The sequence below is a fragment of the Lichenostomus cassidix genome, chromosome 3 (assembly GCF_008360975.1).
Source record: "Lichenostomus cassidix isolate B80296 chromosome 3, HeHo_3.0, whole genome shotgun sequence".
Lineage (NCBI taxonomy): Eukaryota > Metazoa > Chordata > Aves > Passeriformes > Meliphagidae > Lichenostomus > Lichenostomus cassidix.
In genome coordinates, this window is record NC_139483.1 from 109,109,885 (window position 1) to 109,131,715 (window position 21,831).

Below are 21,831 nucleotides of genomic sequence, written 5' to 3' on the forward strand. Positions count from 1 at the left end.
ACATTTTATTTGGGGCAGCTTTCCCAAGGAATAACTGCCACAAAGAAATCTTGATGTTGTGTACATGCTAGATATAGTCCGATGTCCGTGGCCTCCAACACAAAAACTCATCCTGATGCCATCTTCTTCAGATGGAGTTCAAAAACCAGAAGTCACAGAATCATGGAATCATTGAGGTTAAAAAAAGACCTTCAAGATCACCAAGATCAAGCTCCCTCAATGGTATGTTGACTCCTCTCATCTCTCCAGGGCTGCTCAGATCCCCTGGGACGAGATACACAAGGACTACCCATTTGGGGTCAAGATTTGAGGGGATATTTTTAACAAAATAAAAGGGTTTGTGTTTTAACTGACCGTGTAGGCGTGGGGCAAGGCAGCTCAGCTCAGTCACTGTCACGTTGTCCAAGAGTTCACAGCTGGTGCCACAGACTGTGACCAAAGTCTTCCCTGGGGAAAACCCAGTGCCACGCAGGTAAACTGGTCCTCCATTCAAGCCACCTTGAAAAAGGACAGAAAATGGGATTTAAGACAGAGCCTGACAGTCAGCTGTCAACAAAAGAGGGTTTTTTAAATTCAAAAAAAACCCTGTTACTGCAGTGCCTCACATAAAACCCTGTGGGGGAAATGCAGCAACCCTCACAACTCACCCCAGTTGTGACGTGCAGCTGTCACTGTCAGATGAGGAGTGAACACCAGGTTGGAGGAAGCCCATCCTCTGGGAATATCCAGGCCCAGCACAGGGTACTCTCCCACAGGGAGCAGAGGAGCTGAGCACTGCAAAGTGGAGCGAGTGATGGTGATGTTGTTACAAGGAACATCTCCAATAAACACGTGGATGGTGTCCAACTCTGTGACCTGTGATACTGTCAGAGTTAAAAGGAGACCAGTGGCAACAAGTGAATGGAAAGATGGAGTAAATTCCTCACTGTAGCTTATTTTTCCAAGGTAATAGGAATGTCCATCTACTTTCAGACTCAGAGCCCTCGTGCCATTCCCTGGAGGCACCGTGCACTGGATAAACACAAAGGTGGCATTGAGAACGAGGCAAGGGCGATGATCTATGAGGACAGAAGTCACCCTCTGTCCCTTCAGAGCAGACCCTGCTAAGCTGAGCAGGCCTCCCCCATTGGTGCTGAAATTCCGTGGGTAAAACTGGTGCACCCAAGGCAGGATGGTGAGACTGCTGGATGTCCCTCTGAAGCAAGCCTGGCCACTTTTCCTGTTGGATACAGAAATGTTGTGCTCCCCTGGGGCCAGGCAGGCTGTGTGGCACTCAATGATGGTCTCGTTCCAGAAAGTCACCTTGCAGACAGTGTGGTTGTCCACACGTACCACGGGGCTGTCACCCTGCAGTGCCAGCCTCTGTCCTCTGATTGTCACGTAGGTGAATGTCCCATTGGTCTTCCATGTCACCAGGTGTACCAGGGGGGTCCAGTGCTCATGGAGATGCAGTGTGCAGTCCCCAAGACACACGCTGCAGACCCCATTGACAACCACAGTGACATTGAGAGCCTGAGATGCCTCAGCCAGCCAGTGATAAGGCAAAGGGTGGGTCCGTGGAAGGACAACACAACTGATGGAGTCATTATCAGACTTCTGGATCTCACAGGAGTAATTCCTCTCCAGGCTGACCTGTACCGACTTCCGTCTGGATTTCAAAGCAATACCAGATATAGTGAGCAACAACCCCCCACAGACTGATCCTTGTGATGGGAATATGGAGGTTATCTGTGGGGTTATTGTGAGGGTCTGCTGCCCTGCTGTCACTTGAGCATATCCCAGCTGCCTCTGGATGACATGGATGGGGAAAGTCCCAGGTTCCAGGATGTTCAGTGGCAAAGAGCACTGGTAGGACCTTGCAGACTGGTTGTCACGTTGAAACTCAAGTTGACATTCACTGTGTCCAAGCTTAGCTACAGATCCAGTGATGTTTATCCCCTGGATGCTCAAGAACAGGTTGCCATCTGTGATTTCTGTTTTAACAGCAGTAACGAGGGGAGTCAAAGCTCTTTGGTAGGTAAAGGTGGTGGTCCTATTTGCAAAGAGAGCTTGCTGAAGTGACCCACTGCTGATGGCTACCTCCACTCTGACAGAAATGTCACGTGAATCTTCATTAGAGAAATTAGCAGCTGGTGGGGTCAGGCACCAAACTGTCTCTTCTGCCAAGTGAGTGACTGTACAGGTTTGATTGGCCATTGAAACAGAAACCAGGGCAGGATTTTGGCTAAAGCCCACCCCGGAGATTGTGAGCAGTGTTCCACCTAGGAGCAAAACAAAATAAGGTTTGAAAGGTATTATATGCAGGAAAGGAATTCATTACTACCTCTGAACAATCTGAAACCAGGATCTTTAAGGTCCCTCCCAACCCAAACCATTCTCTGATAAAGCTGATAAGCATGACAGGCTGAAGGGAAGAAGAAATCAAGTCCTTTTTTGTTTGAACAAGACATCTAGAGGCAATAGCTTACATATATCAGGATAATACTACATGGACAAGAGGCTAACATAACAGGTAGCCAGGGACCTTTGCAGCAGTAAATGGCAGCAGAAAGCCACCACAGAACTGGAGAAAGCTGCTGTGAAAAGACGCCTGAGAGTAAACAGAGGGTGAATTCTTTATGGAATGAAACTGTCCATACAGGTAGGTAGGAGGGGGTTTGTTCTTGCTGCCTACAGAGGAGCAGAATTTGGTAGTGAGTATTTTCAAGCTCAGAGTCAGGGTGTCAGATTTCACAGAATCACAGAATGGTTTGGGTTGGAAGTGACCTCTAGGAACATCTCATTGCAACCCCTGCCATGGACAGGGACAACTTCCACTATCCCAAGGTTGCTCCAAGCCCTGTCCAGCCTGGCCTTGGACACTTCCAGGGATCCAGGAGCAGCCACAGCTTCTCTGTGCTTCTGTATGCCAGGGCCTCCCCACCCTCACAGGGAAGAGCCCAAAGCTTTCCTCCATCTTCCTTTTGCTTGCAGTACTGCTATTCCCAGTGTCCTGCCTTGCTTCAACCTCTTTATCCGTTAAACCCATTCCTTTCCTTTTCCCTGGATGAAAAATAAATTGTTTTATGATGGGGTTCTTTTCAGGTGAGCCCAAATCCTTAGCCCAGATTCATGCACAAGTGTTAGAGGCAACAAAAGACTACAGGTAAGTGGGCAGGGACTGGTGCTTTTTGCAGCAGAGATTTTAATTCAGCTTAAGCCATTCATAAAACCACAACCAAAGAGTTAATCAGTTCTTATTTAATTTTAAATTTACCCTGAAATACAAAAAGAAGGGTAAAACTTTTATTATTTTTTGTAGTATGGCTTAATCTTCAAAACTGTTAGGATTTGCTCTCCAAGCTCTATCCACTCTCTCTCATCTTTCAAGGCTTGAGCACTTCACAAACTATTGAACTAATCACGTACCACAAAGCCTCTGAATTTTTGTGTCTCTAAATGTGTTGTGAGCCTGGGAGAGCAATCTGTGGAGGACCTGAGGTTGTAGCACAAGAATTTCTCTGTCTTCTATAAAAGCATTTCTAACGGCTCATGTAAAATTCACTACAGGGATTCAACTCCCCCCCACCACCAGCCAAATGACAAAGTAAATCAACCACCCCAAATCTGCTTTTTAAGATTTAAAGTAAAACTTTTCTTTTTAATTCAGCAATGTTCTGCTCGGAAACACAAATTATTTCCAATGTCTAAAAGCTTAGAACAGGATTAATAAATATTTCCCTTTTGATTAAAATTAACATTGAAAAAGGGCTTTTTTTTTTTTTATTTTGTCTTTTCAACATAACAAAAACGAACATCCCTTTTGGGATCACTTGAAATTATTGTTTGCTTCAAACCACAATTGTACTCTGCTTTCCACCTAACTTTCACATGGAAAACCTTGAAATATGGGGGCAAAGTGACTGAAGGAAGCAGCACAGATGAGCCAGGTGTGGGCGTGCTTTGTTTTCCCAACGGGAACATGCAAGGATACATGAGCAAACACTGGGGGAAATCAAATTCAAAGCTCAGGGAGCCCTGAGCCAGCCAACCAGATGGAGGGATGCTCACTACAATCCCACATTGCCAGACCGCTGCTGTCTGCCAGTTGATGTCTGCATAATAAAGGGTCACAGATTCAAAACACCCTCATTTAAACAGATGTGAAATGGGATGCACTTTCCATTCCTGCAGGAAAACTGTGCCCTTGATCCCTTTAACCCCCATAAGTGGCTGCAGATGTACTGATGCTGTTTACCCAGAAAAGAGCCACAACACGGCTCGACACTGAAGATCTCTGAGAGGTACTGGATTAATGGCTCAACCCTGTAAAACACAAGAAACATGGAAAGGATTTGGGGAAGTTAGGAGTATTCTTTTATTTTTCCTCCCTGCTGCATTGGTTTTCTTTCTTACAACTCCTGGAAAGCCAAACACCCACCTGGCACAATGCCCTTTATTTGATGTCACAGTGACAAGAGCACTCCACACCCCAGATTTTTCCATGTGATTTAGAATCACAGAATGGTTTGGGTTGGAAAGGACCTTAAAGATGATCTCATTCCAGCCCCTCAGCCATGGGCAGAGACACATTTGAGCTACATCTATCACAAATACTCTCTTATCAATTGACAGTTTATGGGCCAAATTTAGTCCAACTGAATTGCCCATCAAAGGAAGCAAGAATAAGGATATTTTGGAAAGCAGATCCCATTGTAGCTATGCCAAAGGGAAGTGCATTGAAGAGGCATCACAACTGCTTCCTCTCCTCACACCCTCCCACCAGAGTGGAGTAACTAGAACAAGGAAAAACCCAGACACCAGCTCCTGAAGCCCACCCAGATAAAGGTGTAGCTGTTTCTGTCCCATCTACATCTATATTTCTTCCTTATCCTCTTTTCAAAGCCATCCCTTTTCCCTAAAAAGATATGTTAGAGAAGGGACCTTCCCAATTCTGCAATCCAGCCCACCGGAGATCAGAGTTCTCTCCTGGGATGACCCATCTCCTTCCAATCTATCCCTGGAGATGCAGTGATGGTGCTGCTAACAGACTCCAGCACCAGGTGGGATGAATCCCTGTGTGCCATCCCACCAACCACAAATTTTATCCTTCTGAAGCTCATTAGTGCTACAAGCAGATTAAGTTGGTTTGCAAGCAATAAAAGCACCTCATTTCTCCCCAGTATTATCATTTCAGGATCACTCCTGGCAGCTGCCATGGCTGAGGAACAAAACTGTGTTGCTTGTGAATGCAGTCCTACTTCCCAATTTCAGGTCAGATTTCCCCCATATTTTAATTCATTTATATTACATTTATCTAGGCATGAACTTGAAGTGTCACCTTAGGAGATGGAAACAGCATCATTTAAAAATTCTCCAAACAAAGCATTTTTGTGTTGTTCAAGCTAGCTTTTGTTTTTCTGATGAAAAGTGTTTCTTTTCTTCTGCTGTTTTCCTACAGCAGGATTTATCTGCATTTGACCTGAATCTGGGAATACCTTTGATTGCCTGAATATGCATTTTTCATCAAATCAACTGTTTTTTCCTAAAATGTTTCTCTCCTGCCTCCTACTGATCCAAGGGGAGTTAATTGACTAGCATTAGCAGTTTGCTGACTTGAGCACCACAGATCAATAAATGTCTTGATAATTATTCATAATTTCATACCATGTTGCAGAATTCACCGTTAGGTATGGAATTTGTGAAAAAACTCTTACCTTCCTTTTCAGATTAACCCTAAAACACCAAATAGGATGGAGAATGAAACTTATAAGGAAAATACACACCTGTTTGAAGCTACAGCAATGCCATTGATGAGGACAGAAACATTGTGCCACCCTGCAGGCAGGGCTGGAAGTGTCACATTAACACCATGGTCTGTCTGTGCCTGGATCTGTGGCCACAATTCCCCAATTTGGACCCTGACATCTGAGCCCTGGTAGCTGGAAAAATGGGATATTCCAATGTGAAGCTCCTCACCTCCTGCAGAGAAAGGAAGGGAAAATTTTCAGTGTTTCTGGCAATGGGTATTTTATCACATGTGACCATTTTCATGAGAAAGAGCTGAGTTTCATCATGCCAGAGTAAGTCCAACCATGCCCATCAGCCCAAACCCAAAATAGTGAAGGTTTCAATGGTTCTGTATCCTACTCAATCCCTCCAGGATAAAGTCACCAGCTATTAGGATTGTCTTGAGACATCAGTGCAGTGAACTTGGTTATGGCAACTCTCAGCCACACTCAGGATAGGATTCATGTCCCCCTTACCATAAATGTCTGTCCTATAAATATCTGAATCTGAACCTGATAAAAGCCAGATCCAGTCTTCTTAAAGCTCTGGAGCTGAAGACTTCTCAGATTTTTCCCTAAATCCCTGACAAATTATCTAGAGCCTGTTTTTCAGCACTGTGGAACTATCTGACATTAACAGGAGCCTCCCAGACTAAAATAAAAATTTCCTTGGGTACCTAAAGTCAGATGTGCTTGTCGTGGTTTAACCCCAGCTGGCACCTCAGACCCACACAGCTGCTCACTCCCTCCCCTGCAGTGGGATAGGAGAGATAACTGGAAGAGTAAAGAGGAGAGAACTCAAAGGTGGAGATAAAGACAGTTAAAAGAGTAAAGGAAAAGCATGCAAAGCAAAACAAGGACTTCATTCTCCATTTCCCACAGGCAGGTTGGTGTTCAGCCATCCCAGCAGGGCTCCACCACATAGAATGGTGACTTGGGAAGACAAAATGCCATCACTCTGAATGATTCCCTCTGCCTCCTTCTTCCCCCAGTTTTATATACCTGTCTAGAACATCCTTTGGTCACTTGGGATCAGCTGTCCCAGCTGTGTCCCCTTCCCAAATCCTTGTGCACCCCCAGCCCTCTGGCTGGTGGGGTGAGGAGCAGAAGAGTCCTTGACTCTGTAAGCTCTGCTCAGCAATAACAGAACCTCCCTGTGTCACCAACACCACTTCCAGCACAAACCCAAAACACAGCCCCACGTGAGTCACTGTGAAGAAAATCATTCCAGGCAAAACCAGCTCTGCTCCGAAGCACCTTATTTTCAGTAATCAACACTCTCTCTCCTATTTAAGCTGTTGTGTGTCAAAGTGTGCTCAGATGATAGAGAATACTTTCCTTTATTTGTGCACCGTGAAGTAACAGGAAAGGACAAAGGCAAGAGAAAAGGGATTTTCATAACCTAAATTCCTCCTGAAACAGCTTAGAAAAATCAGGGTGGTATCCATCAGCCCAAACAAAGGCATTTTCACTGATAACTCTGTCTGTGGTCAGTGAAGAGAAAAGAGACTTTATGGCATGATTCATCTTACTGTAAGACACACAAAAGAGCTGTGGCAAATCCTACCACAGAACCATCTAATTCCCTTCAATGACTGTGCAAAACATCTAAACAATGAGCACAGGGACATGTTTAGGAGGTGAATCTGATCCTCCCGTCTCCCCTGAAAGGATGAAGGAGGGAGGGAGAAGCTCTCAAGAAGAAGAAGAGCCTGTAAAAAGCTCCCCTCAACTACCTGCCCCTCTAAGCAGGTCTTGAATCTGGTACTTTTCAATTCTGCATTCACAAAGATTCAAATAAAGTTTGAAAGCCTGAGAAGTTGAATATGTTAATAACGTGAACTCTTTGGACTCTTGGTCAATTGTCAGCTTAATCCCAGATGCCTGGAAGGCATCGGTGTAATTTATTTATTCTTTTTATTATATAGAAGGAAAATTATATTAAAAGACAAAGCTGTGGAGGTTCTGAATAAGAAGTTGAACTCAGCCCCACCACAGCTCATGAGACACTGTAACATTAAGGAATTCCTTGCACCTGGGCTGCCCGCGGCTACAAAACCTCCCCTTGGTGCTGTGCTATCTGAATAATATTCAGATGATAAAGGACGTTTTCTCCTATTTATGCATTCTGGAGTAATATAAAATGGCAAGGGCATTTGGGGAAAGGAGTAGAAATGCTGGGAGTGCACAGAGAATTTTGGTATTGACAGTCACCTAACCCCACACATCCACACCAAGTCTAACCAAATTTGGGAGCTGGGGGAAGCTTTAAGATGTTCGCTGAAGAGGTTGCAAAAATAGAGGAAAAAAAGTCAGATTATTACATTCTTGGAGGAATGGGAGTGGGCTAGGTAAAAAAAAACAACAAAACAGGAATATTTCTGTCTTCCATCTTTCTTCCTCTTTCTCTCAGATACCATAAGCTGTGTCTGCCATGCAGAAATGTGCTAAACCTTCTTCCTGAAAGACTTGTTTATAAATGGACATCATTCACCATTAATGCTTTCTATTCCCTACACCAATCAAAATCCTGGGGGGGGAAATGAGGTAAATTAGGAAAAACACACCCAGACAAACAACACCAAATAGAAACTTCCAAAAGATAGGAATACCAAACACTCCATGTGATCTAATTAGGATTTTCTCCCCATGAATTCTATGAAGTCTATGCTCATATTTTAAAGCAAGGTCACATGGAAGGAACAGTCTGGCTTGGAAATGGGAACTAGGTAAAAGAAGATTTAAAAGATGTGTTGCCTATCCGCTGCTTTCAGCAATGCAAAATTCACATGATGCTCTTTAGGGTCAACCCTTAGGGATCCTGGAGAAGAACACTCTCTAGAGCTCATCTCTCTAGAGCTCATTTCTCCTGTCATGAGTGAATCTGTTACTAAGAAATACAGAACCATGGAATATCCTGAGTTGGAAAGGATCCACAAGGATCATCAAAGTTCAACTCCTGACCCTGCATGGGACAATCCCAACAATCCCACCCTGTGCATCCCTTTGTCCAAACACTCCTGGAGCTCTGGCAGCCTTGGTGCTGTGACCATTCCCTGGGGAGCTGTTCAGTGTCCAACACCCTCTGGGTGAAAAACCATTTCCTAATATCCCACCTAACCCTTCCATGACACAACTTCATACCATTCCACTTGTTCCCATCACTGAATGAATGGGTGGGATAATTTCAGAGCAGAGTTAGACAAACATGACACAAAAGCAGGAGTATATACAAAACCTGACATCTTGCAGACATTGTCCATGCTGGCCTAGGGCAAGCAAATCATTATCTCATATATGCTAGAGAAAAAAATAAAAAACCAGCCAGGACTGACCAGGACTAGCAGGAAACATAGGAACTAAAATTTAAAAGAAAATAAAAATATAAGCATCAGATCAAACTTTATAAACCTGAATTCCTTCTGCCCCAGCACCATCAGCAATAACAACCCTTCTCCAGAAGATGCCCAATACACATCTGCAGCTCTTTCACCTGCTATGCCACTTCTGTTCCTGCTCAGGGACACAACAGCAGGGTTTAAGGAAGGATCATATTGGAACAAGTTGGTCACTGTTGTTGACTGGTACCCAGAAATCAGAGTCACGTGGACAGCATCATCTTCCATCCCCTAGGAAGAGAGAGAAGAAAATGTCAGGGTTAAGAACAAGCCAGTTAAAATAAGTTATTTCCTATATTCCTGCACCTCTCATACTTAAGTCAGGCACATGGCACTGTGCACATACACCAGAATCTACCTAAATGTGTACATTTATGTTGACTTGAAAGAGCATCTATGGAGAGTTAGAAACCTCAAAACAATTCTAGGCTATGCCGATTTGGATTTGCTATGTCGATACTTGTAAATTAAGCTAGAAAATAAAACCCCAAACTAGTAAATAAAATCCCAGACTATGCAGTTTTGATGTGCCATAGCCTTACTAAATTAAGGAGCTTGCTTTTTCCACTGGTTTTCATAAATCACCTATTAATCTATTTTTAATTAAGCTGGCCTAATCTGCAGATGGAGTTCACAGTAGACTGTCCCACAGCAAAGACTTGGCTTGATGGGCTACTCTTTGCCCTTCCCCTAGTGTAGCTCAGGCCAGGAAAACATAGGAAGGCACACTGGCTGCTGACTGCTCCCCAAAAATATGGTTTCTTACCCGAGAAGGAACTTTACATTCAATTCTTGTTGAATTTCTGTTCTCCTCCAAAACTGGGCAAGGCTGGGATCCAAACAACACTGCATTTACTCCTTCAAGATTGGTCCCCCTGAGAGTCACTCTAAGTCCTCCTAAAAAAAAACAACAATTATTCCATGACATTCAATGTATAGGATATTTTAATATGCAAAGGAATCTTTGTCACAGATGACTACAAAAGGCAGTAGAGTCTCTCAGCTGATCTGATGATGATCTGTTCCACCTTGCTGTGCCTGGCTTCCTCTCTTGCACCAGAGATCCTTCTTGCCCATTATTTGAATTCTCCTCCACGATACAGCATGACTGGGTTTGTTTCTTGGTTTATTTTTTAATGACATACTTATTTAAACCAGCAAGCCCTGGCCTGTGATCTCCCCCTTAGACAGATCCCCAGCCTGAAAATGAAATAAGGAAGGAAGGAAGAAGCACTAAGAATGGAAAATGAGCTTAACGCAGCAGGTGTTCTCGCAGTTCAAACAGCTGCCAAGCTCCCTGCTGTCAGAAAAGCCTGTAGCATGTGTCTAGGAAACTTGGGATAGAAAGGGGACTTGGCAGGGCTGGAGACTTGGAGTTGTGAGGGAAGTCACGGAGGGATTCATTCCGTGGGGCACTGAGCAAGCTCAGCTCTCCTTCGTGCCAGACTGAGCCTCTGCAGTCCCATGCAGGATCATTCCTGACACAAGGCAGACTTGTGCTTGATCTTTCTTCAGCATCCAATTCCGAGGCAAAGGGTCAAGGTGCCCCTTTGCTTCCCCAAGCAAGTAGAAGACTCAAGGATATTTCAAAGAGAAACAGGAAAGAGAGCAGGAGTTGGTGTTAATGGCGATTCTAAGCCGGAGTTTGTGCTTTGATGCACTCAGAGAAACTTTAAAATTAAAAAAAAAAAAAAGAAATGTTACTTTAAACTTAGAACTTTCGTTCTCAGCACTTCAGAGTTTTAGGACTATGGCTGAACAAATTGCTAAGACAGACATTTATTAATGCAGAGATTATTTGTAATTATTAGCACGGCTGTACCATAAACCAACTGAGCTTTCATCATTCATTTCACATGTGATGTAGACAATCTTCTATGTTAATTATATATTAATGGTGAATTCCCTCGTACCCTTTCCTAAAATTACCATTTCCTGCTAATTCTTTAAACCACCAGAGAATTACAGAAGTTCAATCTTGATTTCCTCTGGCTGGCATCAAATCCAAGCCAGCAAGAGCAATCAGATACATTAACAGCAAGCTCCTGCTATTCACTGGAACATGGGAGTATCTTTAGAAAGGCATTCCATGCTTCTAGGGTTAGGTCATGGGGATCTCCCAGCATGGCACCACTGAGACCAAGGATATTTTGACAAGAGGGAGATGAAGCAGCAAAGTACAAGGTGCTTCTTTGCCTTCCCACCCTGCAACATTAAATTTGCAGCCAGAAAGAGAAAAAAGTGAAAACTGAAGCCACTTGTCTAATGAGAGAGTTGTCAGATAAGGAGCTTCAGATTTAGAGTTCAGAATCCATGAGTGTTGCATAAAGACTGATGCTCTTATGTTTTGATATCTACGTTATATCTATATGCAGTGAAATACTGCCTGTGTGTGCTTTATGAGGAGATTGAAGAGAGATATTTGAAATGGGAGAAATTAAAAACACAGATGGAAGCTGTAATTCTTGCCAATTATAAGCATTCCAGGCACATGTAATGTAAGATAGCATTATACTTGCTTTGTTTTTAATGAGTGACAGATCACTGTAATTGGGAGAAGGGCTGGATTTGCCAGCAAAGGAAAGGAGAAGCAAGGCCCAAGTACTAAAATTTAGCATTGTTGGATTTGTTTTAGGGTTTTTTGGAGGTGTTTGGGTTTCCTATGAATTCAAAATTATTCTTAACCTCAGTGTACTATATGACCCTCTCATTAGGGAAAAAAAATGGTAGTAAAAGAGTTAGAATAGTTTTCTTCCCATGCACAAAAAAAAAAAACCAAAAAACACAGAAAAACAAACCCTCCTCAAAAAATCAGCACCAGAAAAAACAACCCAAAAGCAAACCCAAAGAAAAAAAAAAAAAAGAAAACAATCAAAAAACCAAAACCAAAGCAAACAAAAAACACTGCAAAATGGGGGGAAAAAAAATTTTAAAAAAAAAAAAAGGGTGGCCATAACATCTAGCTTAGGAACCTTGTGTTATTCCAAGCCCATCCCAGGCTCATCCCTGGAGAGGTTTACAGGCCATCATTCCTTTCCTCTGGCTGCCCCAAGGTGACCAAGCATGGCACAATCAGATCTGCAAACCACGCGTCTGAGCTGCACCTAGACTAGTGCTGCTCTCAGTGGTGTTTGTCACCATCATCTCAAAAATGAAGAGAGATTTCCAGAAAAATTACTAAGTAATCTTTGTCTTTGGGCTGAGGAGACTCTTCCCTCTCAAAAAAAAACCCAAAAAAAAAAACAAAAAAAAACCCAAAACCTACATCCAAACAAAAAAAATAATTCTTTCCAGCTCTTCTCTTCAGGTATGGAATTTATCACTCCTTATTTCCTCTTCTATTTCAAGGTGAGGAGGAATAATGGGAATGGAAGGAGATTCAGTTTAGCTTGAACTTCTCTAAGTTTCTTAGCTTTGTACCTAAACACAGGCGAGTTTTCCATTTCATCCCTCAGAATATTAATTTGCTTCAATGGGACTGGGATTAACCAAATTCAGACATTTCACACTTACAGAATCATGGATCATTAAGGCTGAATAAGCGCTGTCAGATCATAAAATCCAGCCATTAACCCAGCACTGCCAGGCCCACCACTGACCCATGTGCCCAAGTGCCACATCCACACACCTTTCCAATCCCTCTAGGGATGGTGACTCCACCAATGCCTTGGGCAACCTGTTCCAGTGAAGAAATTTTCCCTAATAGCCACTCTAATCACACCAGATTAATTCAAATATCACAAAGCTACATGTCAAATGGATATGGGAGGAGGAGTATGAAACTCTAATGATTTGCTGAAATGAATATATGCACACTAGAAAATAAAATTCCCAAACAAAACTACTTGGAAAACTGGCTGCCTGCACAAAGAGCCAAGACTGTCAGCCTTTAAGTAATTTCTGACTGGGCTTTGGGCACACACAGTGTGTCCAGCCATGCAATTTCATTTTCATCAGGTGAAAATCTTGGCAGCAAAAGTACAGAAGAACCAAAACATGCTATGAAAAGGAAGAAGCAGGAAGCAACTCACTTGGAGAGTTCACACCTACCAATCTCTGAAGTTGAAGGAGGTTCAACAGCTCCCAGCTTTGGCTCCACTGCCAGGAAGATCCCTTGTCCTGAGGTACCATTGAGGGCAAAGCCACGAGGTGTCACCAGCACTGTCACCTGGTGGATCCCCACTGGCAGCCTTGGCACCTGGCAAACCACTTCTGTTTGACTCAGAGCTGTGACATGGCAGCTCCTGTTGTTCACCTCCACCTGCAGGGCTGGCTGCTCCTCACCAAAGCCAGTTCCCCTGATGGTCACTGTGGCCTGGGATCCTTCACCTGAAGGGATATGATCATCAATGTGACTCATGAATTTTGGTGCAGCAATGCCCAGAATTTCATTTCAGCCATCTCTCATTGTCCCACATAACACCAATTCCTGCCTGTCCCTGTCCAGCTGTTACATTTTTCCTCAAATTTTTATTAAAAATAACTAGCACCAAGAGTGAACTTTTGCTTTAAGCACAAAACCTGACATTGTTTCTCTCCCCTTTATGCCTCTCCCATAGAATCACAGAGTAGATAAGGTTGGAAAAGACCTCTGAGATCACCTCTGTGTTCACCACTAAACCAGGTCCCCAAATGCCACATCTACAAGACTTCTGAACCCTTCCAGGGATGGTGTCATCACTACTGCAGTGATGACAGTGATCACAGGCAGTCTGTCCCAGAGCCTGACAACCTATTCAATGAGGAAATTTTTCCTAATATCTATTGCAAACCTCTCCTGGTGCATGTTGAGGCTGTTTCCTATCACCCTATTTCTTGTTCACTGGGAGAAGAGACTGAGTCCCACCTGGCTGCACCCTCCTGTCAGGGAGTTGTGGAAGGTTCCCCCTGAGCCTCCTTTTCTCCAGGCTGAGGTCCCCCAGCTGCTCCTCATCAGACTTGTGCTCCAGACCTTTCCCATCTCCATTCCCTTCCCAGGACACTCAACCTGTCTGGAGCTGGAACTGACCAGAAGTGACCCAGTAAAGGTGCAGTTTCCATAAAATTAAAAGTTTCCCGAAGGATACATATGCACACAAAATCATCAGCACCTGGCAGATCTTTTTCACAGAACAGTGTTTTTTGCCACTTTGTTCAGACACCAAGCCCTACTACCTGATGAATACTCCACATCTCTGACTGTGGGTGTCAATTCCCGGCTGAACTGGAAAGAGCACGAGCCAGAACAGTTTGCAAGGACATCATTCACCACCACCACCACCTGGAGACAGAGGAGAGGGTGACCTTAAAGCTGGTAAGGGAACAGAGGTGTTTTCTAGAGCCACAGTTAGCTGGTGGATGCTGGTAGGCACCCTGAGCTGCTGAGAGCACTTGGTGTCAGAACAGGGCACAGGCAGGCAGCTGATTGCCCTGCTGCAGTCTCACTGCAAATTTAATTGCAAATTTAAACAGCAAACTCCTAGGGCTCATCCACGGCACAGCAGAGCACAGCTTTGGATGCTGCACAGCCAGCCCATCTCTCATCTTTCTGGGACCCACAGCTCCTCAAACTCCTGTTCTTCTAGTCATCCACCGAAGATCGTTCTTGCCTTCCCCCAGTTTTTCCCCTTTGCCTTGGGAATAAGTTTATTATGCTTAAAGCACTCTGTAAGACTAATTAAAATGAAAGCCACAATGTGTCTTCTCAGCATGCCACCCTCAATTTTATTTTTTGCCCCTTGCTGTTCACACTGAGTGAAAAAAGCTGGGCTGTGACCTTGATTATCTAAAAGAGATATCAAGAGATATCCCTCTTGATATCTTGATATTTTAGAAGAGTCAATTGGCAAAGGATAGGCCATAAAAGAGCCTCTCCATCTCTCTCCAGGTATTGAAGGTGTGCCAGGAGAGTACACCAATGCCTGCAAAAAGCAAAGGACATTGTCCCAAAGGAATGCAAGGAGCACAGAGTTGCAAAGTAGTCTGCTTGAATGGAGACACAATAATTAGAGGGACATTTTTATGCTTGTGCTAGCAGCAAGCCAGAATAAAGTTTCAAAAACCACCAGAAAATCTGTTTTGTCCCAGCCACAAACTCATTTATTTTACCATTAATGTAATGGATGAATTGTGCCATTCCCATTTTGGTGGCCAGCAACACAGTACCCACCAAGGTGGAGGAAAGTCCTGCTCCACATAGGAGGCAGCAAAATATGAGACATTTATGGCACAGAACATCAGATTTCTGAAAGGATTTAGTGGCAGAACAAAGTACCCAAATACCTGTGAGACTCTTGGATCTACACAACCCTGCTGAATCAGTGAAAAGTGTGAGAGCACATCAACCCACCTGTGTTTGGTTGTGGAGAGTAGCTAGCATGTCCCCAAATACTGGTCCAATAAACACACCCCCATCATAAACCACTCGAGTAGAAACAGTTGCCTTCAGACCAGTGAGGTTTCCAGCAGAGACCTGGCAAAGATCAAAGAATTTAAGTTTCTCATCCTTTTCTGTCCTGTGAGCGTGAATGAGCCAAGGCCAAAGACATTGAATGGGGATCAAAGTGGGGATTTGCAAAAAAAAAAATTACTGTACACTGATAACATTGGGCAAGTCCCCAGGTGTTTTTTTCCAAGTCAGTGTCCAGACACTTTCATAGCACGAGTTGGAGTCTCTGGTCACAATGAAGTCACTGGTGTTGAAGATGGAAGCTGTAAAGTTATCCACATTGTCCTGCAAAAGCCTGTGGAGTTGGTGGGAGGAGATGTGCACTGAAACATCTGCAAAAGACATTAGAGAGAAGTGGATATCTCCATCCCCAGGAGAGCACATCTGCCTGCTAGGATGGGAAGGGGTTTCATTATTAGTGCAAGGCTGTCATAGTTTAAACCTCTGCAGCTGCCAAAAGAGTGAAATTTATTGGGTCCTAAGCACCAAAAAGATCACAGATTTATAGAACAGAATCATAGAATGGTTTGGGTTGGAAGGGACCTCTGAATGTCATCTACTCCAAGCAATGAACCCCAAATCATATTGTTCAAAGTCCCATCCAACCTGACCTTGAATGTTTCCAGGGATGGGGCATCCAGCACCTCCCTGGGTAACCTGTGCCACTGTTTCACCACCCTCATAAAAAATTTCTTCCTTATAACTAATCTGAAGATCATCTGCACTATTTAACAACAACCAACCAACCCTCGAGTACATCCAGGGATGGAGCAGCCAAAACTCATCTGGCAATTAATTAATTAATCTGGATTCCTGCTGAGGAAATCCAGGCCCTGACTTGCATCTTCCCTTACCTGGTATCACTGTATTGGCCAGGTGGATGTGGAAGGTCCCTCCAAGAGGTGGGGATGACTTTTGCAGCCTCTGGATGGTGAGGCTGACTCTTACATCCTCCGTGGAGACAGAGAGGTGTCCATACTCCTCAGAGCCCTCCCCAAGCACTGCACCTCTGTGGGACAGAGAGGGGAGCACAGGAAGGCATCAGGAGGGGAGACCCCAAATTCCTGACACCCCCATGTCAGCCAACAGCTGAGGGACACCCATGGGAACAGCACTCCTGAAGGATTTCAGGGGAATGTGCCCAGAGGTCAAACAAAACTGGATATTCCCAACTTCCAACTGCATCATGCAGGCAATGCACACAATAGAAAATAATGGAAAACTCCCTTTTTTAGTTTATGACAGAAGAAACAATTTATACACCATCAAGCACCAGGGAGTGCTACACCAGTTCTGGTGTTCCTAAAGGACCAGCTCAGTGCAGCCTGGACAGCATCTGCAACACCAAAGCAAAAATATTTTCTACTTCCCCCCGTAATCTCCTTGAGTCCATGAAAATCTCAACTCCCCTGAATTATAGGGAGATTTCATATTGTACAATCATTAAGGCTGGGAAAGACCGCTAAGATTGAGCCACATCGTTAACCCAGCATTAACAGGTCCATTAAACCATGGCCCTAAACACCACATCTATGTTGGAGTAATTCAAGTTCAGCCAAGATCCAATTTCTAAAAGTTAAAATGCTTTTCTCCTTCACCATTGAAATTCTGCTGTTTCAAAGGAAAAGGAGCCTCTCTGTGGTACAACGATGCCATCGTGTGTTAAGTGTCTGGATAACAAGCGGCTTCTGCAGGGCAAGTTTCCAGAAACAAAGCCAAAAGGATCACTTCTGTACAGCTGGTACACCAGATTTTAGCTAATATTTTAGTTAATTTTAGCTAATATTCCTGTTCCAACGAGAATAGGAGTTGTACTGAATTAAATCACAGCCTGTGCTCAGTGAAGAGAAAGAGCCAGGTTTGTTTTGAAGATGTCCAAAGACAGTGCTCAGCCCACCCATTTTCAAAGCTTGTGCTGATTCCTGCTTTTCTCCAATACCTTTCTCTGTGAGGTGCAAAAGCCCAACCGTGCCAAGCACCATTTTTTTTCCTGGTGGGAAGTACTGTGGTCAATCCACCCCTTGATCCTCTTTTTATTAGCTAAACAGGTAGATCTTCTTAAATCTTCCTCTCCTAAGCATTTTCCTCAGCTCCGTAATGTTGATCATGGCATTTGCCCCCCATTTTTTTTTCTAAATTCATTCTAAATATATGGTTATCAGTGCTGTTTGCAGCATTCCAATGTCAGTCTTCAGGCTCCACAAGGGAGTAAAGATTTTCCCTCTTTCTATTAGTTACACCTCTGGTTACACATCTCAACCACAAACATCCCCCTGAATTCTCATCCCTGCCTTTACCATTGGTGGTTTCTGTCAGGATACTACATTTGACTCAGCTGGATACAATCCAATTTTTACAGGACCTGTTTTCTGCCATTACAAACCTTTAATGTTATAATAGTTATAGGCTATGGCTCTGATTCCTCTTTCATTGTTGGGAGGAGCAGAAACCTCATCTCAGCAAACAAGGACTCCTAAGGTAGACTTCCAGTGCCTAATGTGCCATGTAATGCCAATTGTCCAATGGAATTGGTGTCATTGAAGGTGTTTTGGCAACACCTCTGTGTGGCAAGCACAGACCTTTCCCGTGAGAAATTTTTCTCTCTTCTTCCTGTGTTTTATAAACAAAGATAAAGTTTGGATGATATGAACAATTCAAGCCTGGCCAATCGGCCTGGGGGGAGGTTTTGAACCCACCAATCTGAGTGACCTTTGAAAGTCTATATAAGTTGAAATTAATTAATAAAAGGAGACATTTTTTGCCACACTGAAGACTGGACTCCTTCTCTCTGCTAGTGGTTCAACAGCAACACCTCTGGATGATCTTCATCCACTGCTCCAGAAGGGCTTAGATTTCCTTCCAGCCCTACATCCCACCTTGGTGGCCCGAGCACATCTCACACCCCAGGTAACCTCAAACTTCTTCAGCACTTTGTTTTCAGCAAGTGAACCCAGCTGACAACCAGCTCCAGACACACTGGGGGAGCTGCAAGAGGTGTTAGAGGGTATTGAGGTGAGCTACTCGCTGTCCCTACCTTGGAGAGAGAAGGGGCAGACTGGCACCACAGCCAGACATCGTCCAGGACACATTGTAGGTGGGAGAAGATCCCACCACAGACACTGCTTCAATTATGCTCCCTCCTGGCTGGGGGGGTTTGGGGTCTCTCTGAGAAACTGAAAGAGAAGAAACATCCATTAGGGCAAGGACAGCAGAGGTGACTATGCTCAACTTCTTACCATTTCACAGCTGGAAACACCTGCTTGGGTTTTTTGGTTTTATTTCAAAGAATTCTATTTCATAGAATCATTAAGGTTGGAAATGTCCTCTAAGTCCATCAAGTCAAACCATTCTCCAGCACTGCCCAGTCCACCACTAGCCCATTTCCCCACATCTACACATTTTTTAACCTTTCCAGGGATGGTGAGTTCACCAGAGTCTGTTCCATTTGTAGAAACGCATTTTCAAATAAACCAAGAATATTGATATTGTGGCAATTCCTTCTCAACTGCTATCACCAAAAAAAAAAAAATTTAAGTTCAAGAAAACAAAATTATTTTTGTGACTGTTGTGAACTCCTCCTTTGAAAAAATTCCATCCATACTTATCACTATAGATTTAATTAAATATCTGTGGAAAAAGAAAAACAAAAACAGATGCCTTTACCAGTCACAGCTCTGTCTGTGATGATGAGTTCATCGAGATAAAATGATCCAGATGTTCCTTTTTGCATCACAGGGCTCTGCAAGTCTATCTGATGCACAAGTACTGGGGAACTGGCTGGGAGGTCCTGGAGAAGCACAGAGAGATTCACACACCTCTTCCAGAGGTCAGTGCAGGTAAATGTCCAGCTGGAAGACACCAAGGTTGGGACAATAAATGAATTTGAGGTGGTTGTGAAGATTCCAGGTAACACCAGGTACTGTTGTTGTTACTGCTGGTATTTACTCTGCACAATCCACATGCTCAGGGGTTTGTGATCACTCATCTTGTCCTTGTTGGGTTCCCCAGAGTGAGAAATGAGGATTTTGACTTCTGCTCATGTGTCTCCCTCTGAATCACTAGAGTGGGATATGGAAATGGCTTCACCTGCTTTATTTTTGGCAAAATACCACAATAGCATCAGTGACTTCAGTGGGAGTCAATCCAGAATTTAACTCATTCACTCCCTCCAAGTTCTTCAGACACTCCTGGTTTTTTCAAGTCTGCCTGCCCTAAGCTTTGTGTCTGCTACCAAATGTTTTCTACCCATGGAATTTTAAGCAAATAAAGAAAATCAAAGGCTACAGCAATTTTCAAAGCTTTCAAAGGGTGACAGAAAACCCCATCAGTTCTCTCTCACTGCAGAAAATCTGCTGGGAAAGAAACTGGGAAATTGATGTCCTCAAAAATCTTCAAGTATACCCATGTATCACTGAGGTGAGATAGTGCATGTAGCAAGAAACATGGAAATGTACTCATTAAATCCTCCAAACAGCATGGAAACACATTCCAGGAATGCTTCTGCAAGGACAGAGCTTTTGTCAGCTTACTCCAGCTGACAAACTGTTCCTATATAAATGAGAACTCCTCTCAGTTTTCCTACTGCACCTTCTTACTATGAAAATCTGAGATAACTATAATTATCTGGATACCTTTTAGAGGCAGTTTCATTGAAGTCCCACAGGCAGGTGAGGTTCCTCCTCACTGACCATGAAGAGACATTGGTGTAGGACACTGAGAGATGAAGGATGTTGCTCATTTGTCCTTTATGTGCAAAACACACCTGCAAAAGCAGGGGGGAAGAATTTCACAAATCAAAACACAGGTAATTTATATATAATGTACATAGAAAATATTACATTTTATTTCAATTCTGGTTTAACATTGGGGTTTTTGGCCTGCAGAAGACAAGACTCCACTGAGATCTTAGAGCCTCTTCCAGTGCCCAAAGAGACCTGAAGAGGGAATAGGAAATATAGAAGACACCTTGTGGCATCCAGGTGACCTGTGTGCCACAGCATGGCATCAAAATGATCCCTGTGGCTTCCCTGAGGTTTTGGGTTTATTCTTACTAAAAGTAGTAGGAGATGAGCAGGAAAATTAGCAATACTGGAGCACCAGATAAAAAAGGGTTTTTTTCCTTTTTTCACAATAGTCATCCCTGCATCTTCCACCTTTCCCCAACACCATCCCACTTTTTGCTTTCCCACAGCAAGGGTTGCATCCCCAGGAACAGATATCAGCCAGGTGTGTCAAACAATATCTGCATCTCAGAGATCCAAAACCACTCACACAGCCAATAAAAGACACTCTGCTCTGTGCTAAGACACAATCCTTTGTAGATTTAGGGGAATTCTAAGCAGACCAGACAAGTTGATGTTGCTGATTAGGCTCAGAGCATTCAGTGCCCAGTGCAGCCACTCACATGTGTGTATTCAGTAAGGTCATATCTTGGTAGTGTTGATGGGGAAGTTTTCACCAGCTGGCTTGGTCTGTGGACACTGAACCTCCCACAGAAAGGCTCTGTTCCACTGACAGTGTGTCCTGTGGTGATGATGTTCTTCATATCTGACAGGTATTAAAATAAAAAAAATACTAAATGACCCCTGTGGTTTCAAAGTGATTCAGAAGATACCAGTACAGTCAAGATTCATGAAAATACAGCAAGTGGGTATCCAGAAATTGTCAAACAGTCCTACTTAAAGAATTCTCTTCCAGAGCTCCAGAAGTGTTTGGACAACTCTCTCAGGCACATACTCCTGGAGTTGTCCTCCACAGGGCCAGGATTTGGACTTGATGATCCTTGTGGATCCCTTCCAACTCAGGATATTCTATCACTGTGATTATTATATCAATCATCTTGTTTTTAATACAGACACACAATGAATATATGATAAACATAAACACATCCTTTCACCCATTAAAAGTGTAAATTTACTGTCATTAAAAGTTTGAAGAACATTTATGTCATTAAAGTGGATCAATCCTCACTGCCCAATAAATACTCAATAAATAATGCTTATTTGCCACAGGAGTTCCCTACCTTCTTTCTCAAAACCATGGCGGAAAAGGATTTTAGCAGAAGTTGTCTCAGTTTCACATCCTACAGAAAGGAGTTCCTCTATTGCTGTTTGCACCTTCAAAAGAAATTAGGAAAGTGAAAAGCAGTCAGTTACAATCATTTCAGCACAGACTTCACTTCATTTCAAACCACACCATCACTTCATTTCTCATCAGCCAGGAATGGTGGCACAGCAGC

The 21,831-nt window shown here is 43.5% G+C and overlaps 1 protein-coding gene across 3 annotated transcripts in view; it reads right to left on the bottom strand.

Annotated features, from left to right (window-relative positions):
* PKHD1 (PKHD1 ciliary IPT domain containing fibrocystin/polyductin) overlaps nucleotides 1–21,831 on the bottom strand; it is a 233,383-nt gene that overhangs the window by 192,588 nt on the left and 18,964 nt on the right. For all 3 annotated transcript variants that reach the window (XM_085057091.1, XM_085057090.1, XM_085057092.1), the window contains exons 19-34: nucleotides 21,616–21,709; nucleotides 20,998–21,140; nucleotides 20,225–20,355; nucleotides 19,257–19,441; nucleotides 18,628–18,766; nucleotides 16,448–16,602; nucleotides 15,741–15,925; nucleotides 15,495–15,617; nucleotides 14,321–14,426; nucleotides 13,217–13,495; nucleotides 9,933–10,063; nucleotides 9,262–9,397; nucleotides 5,766–5,961; nucleotides 4,238–4,305; nucleotides 648–2,261; nucleotides 355–498 (exon numbers count right to left, since the gene is read on the bottom strand). In XM_085057091.1, coding sequence (XP_084913217.1) covers nucleotides 355–498; nucleotides 648–2,261; nucleotides 4,238–4,305; nucleotides 5,766–5,961; nucleotides 9,262–9,397; nucleotides 9,933–10,063; nucleotides 13,217–13,495; nucleotides 14,321–14,426; nucleotides 15,495–15,617; nucleotides 15,741–15,925; nucleotides 16,448–16,602; nucleotides 18,628–18,766; nucleotides 19,257–19,441; nucleotides 20,225–20,355; nucleotides 20,998–21,140; nucleotides 21,616–21,709 — 3,829 coding nt within the window. The remainder of the gene's footprint in view (nucleotides 1–354; nucleotides 499–647; nucleotides 2,262–4,237; nucleotides 4,306–5,765; nucleotides 5,962–9,261; nucleotides 9,398–9,932; nucleotides 10,064–13,216; nucleotides 13,496–14,320; nucleotides 14,427–15,494; nucleotides 15,618–15,740; nucleotides 15,926–16,447; nucleotides 16,603–18,627; nucleotides 18,767–19,256; nucleotides 19,442–20,224; nucleotides 20,356–20,997; nucleotides 21,141–21,615; nucleotides 21,710–21,831) is intronic.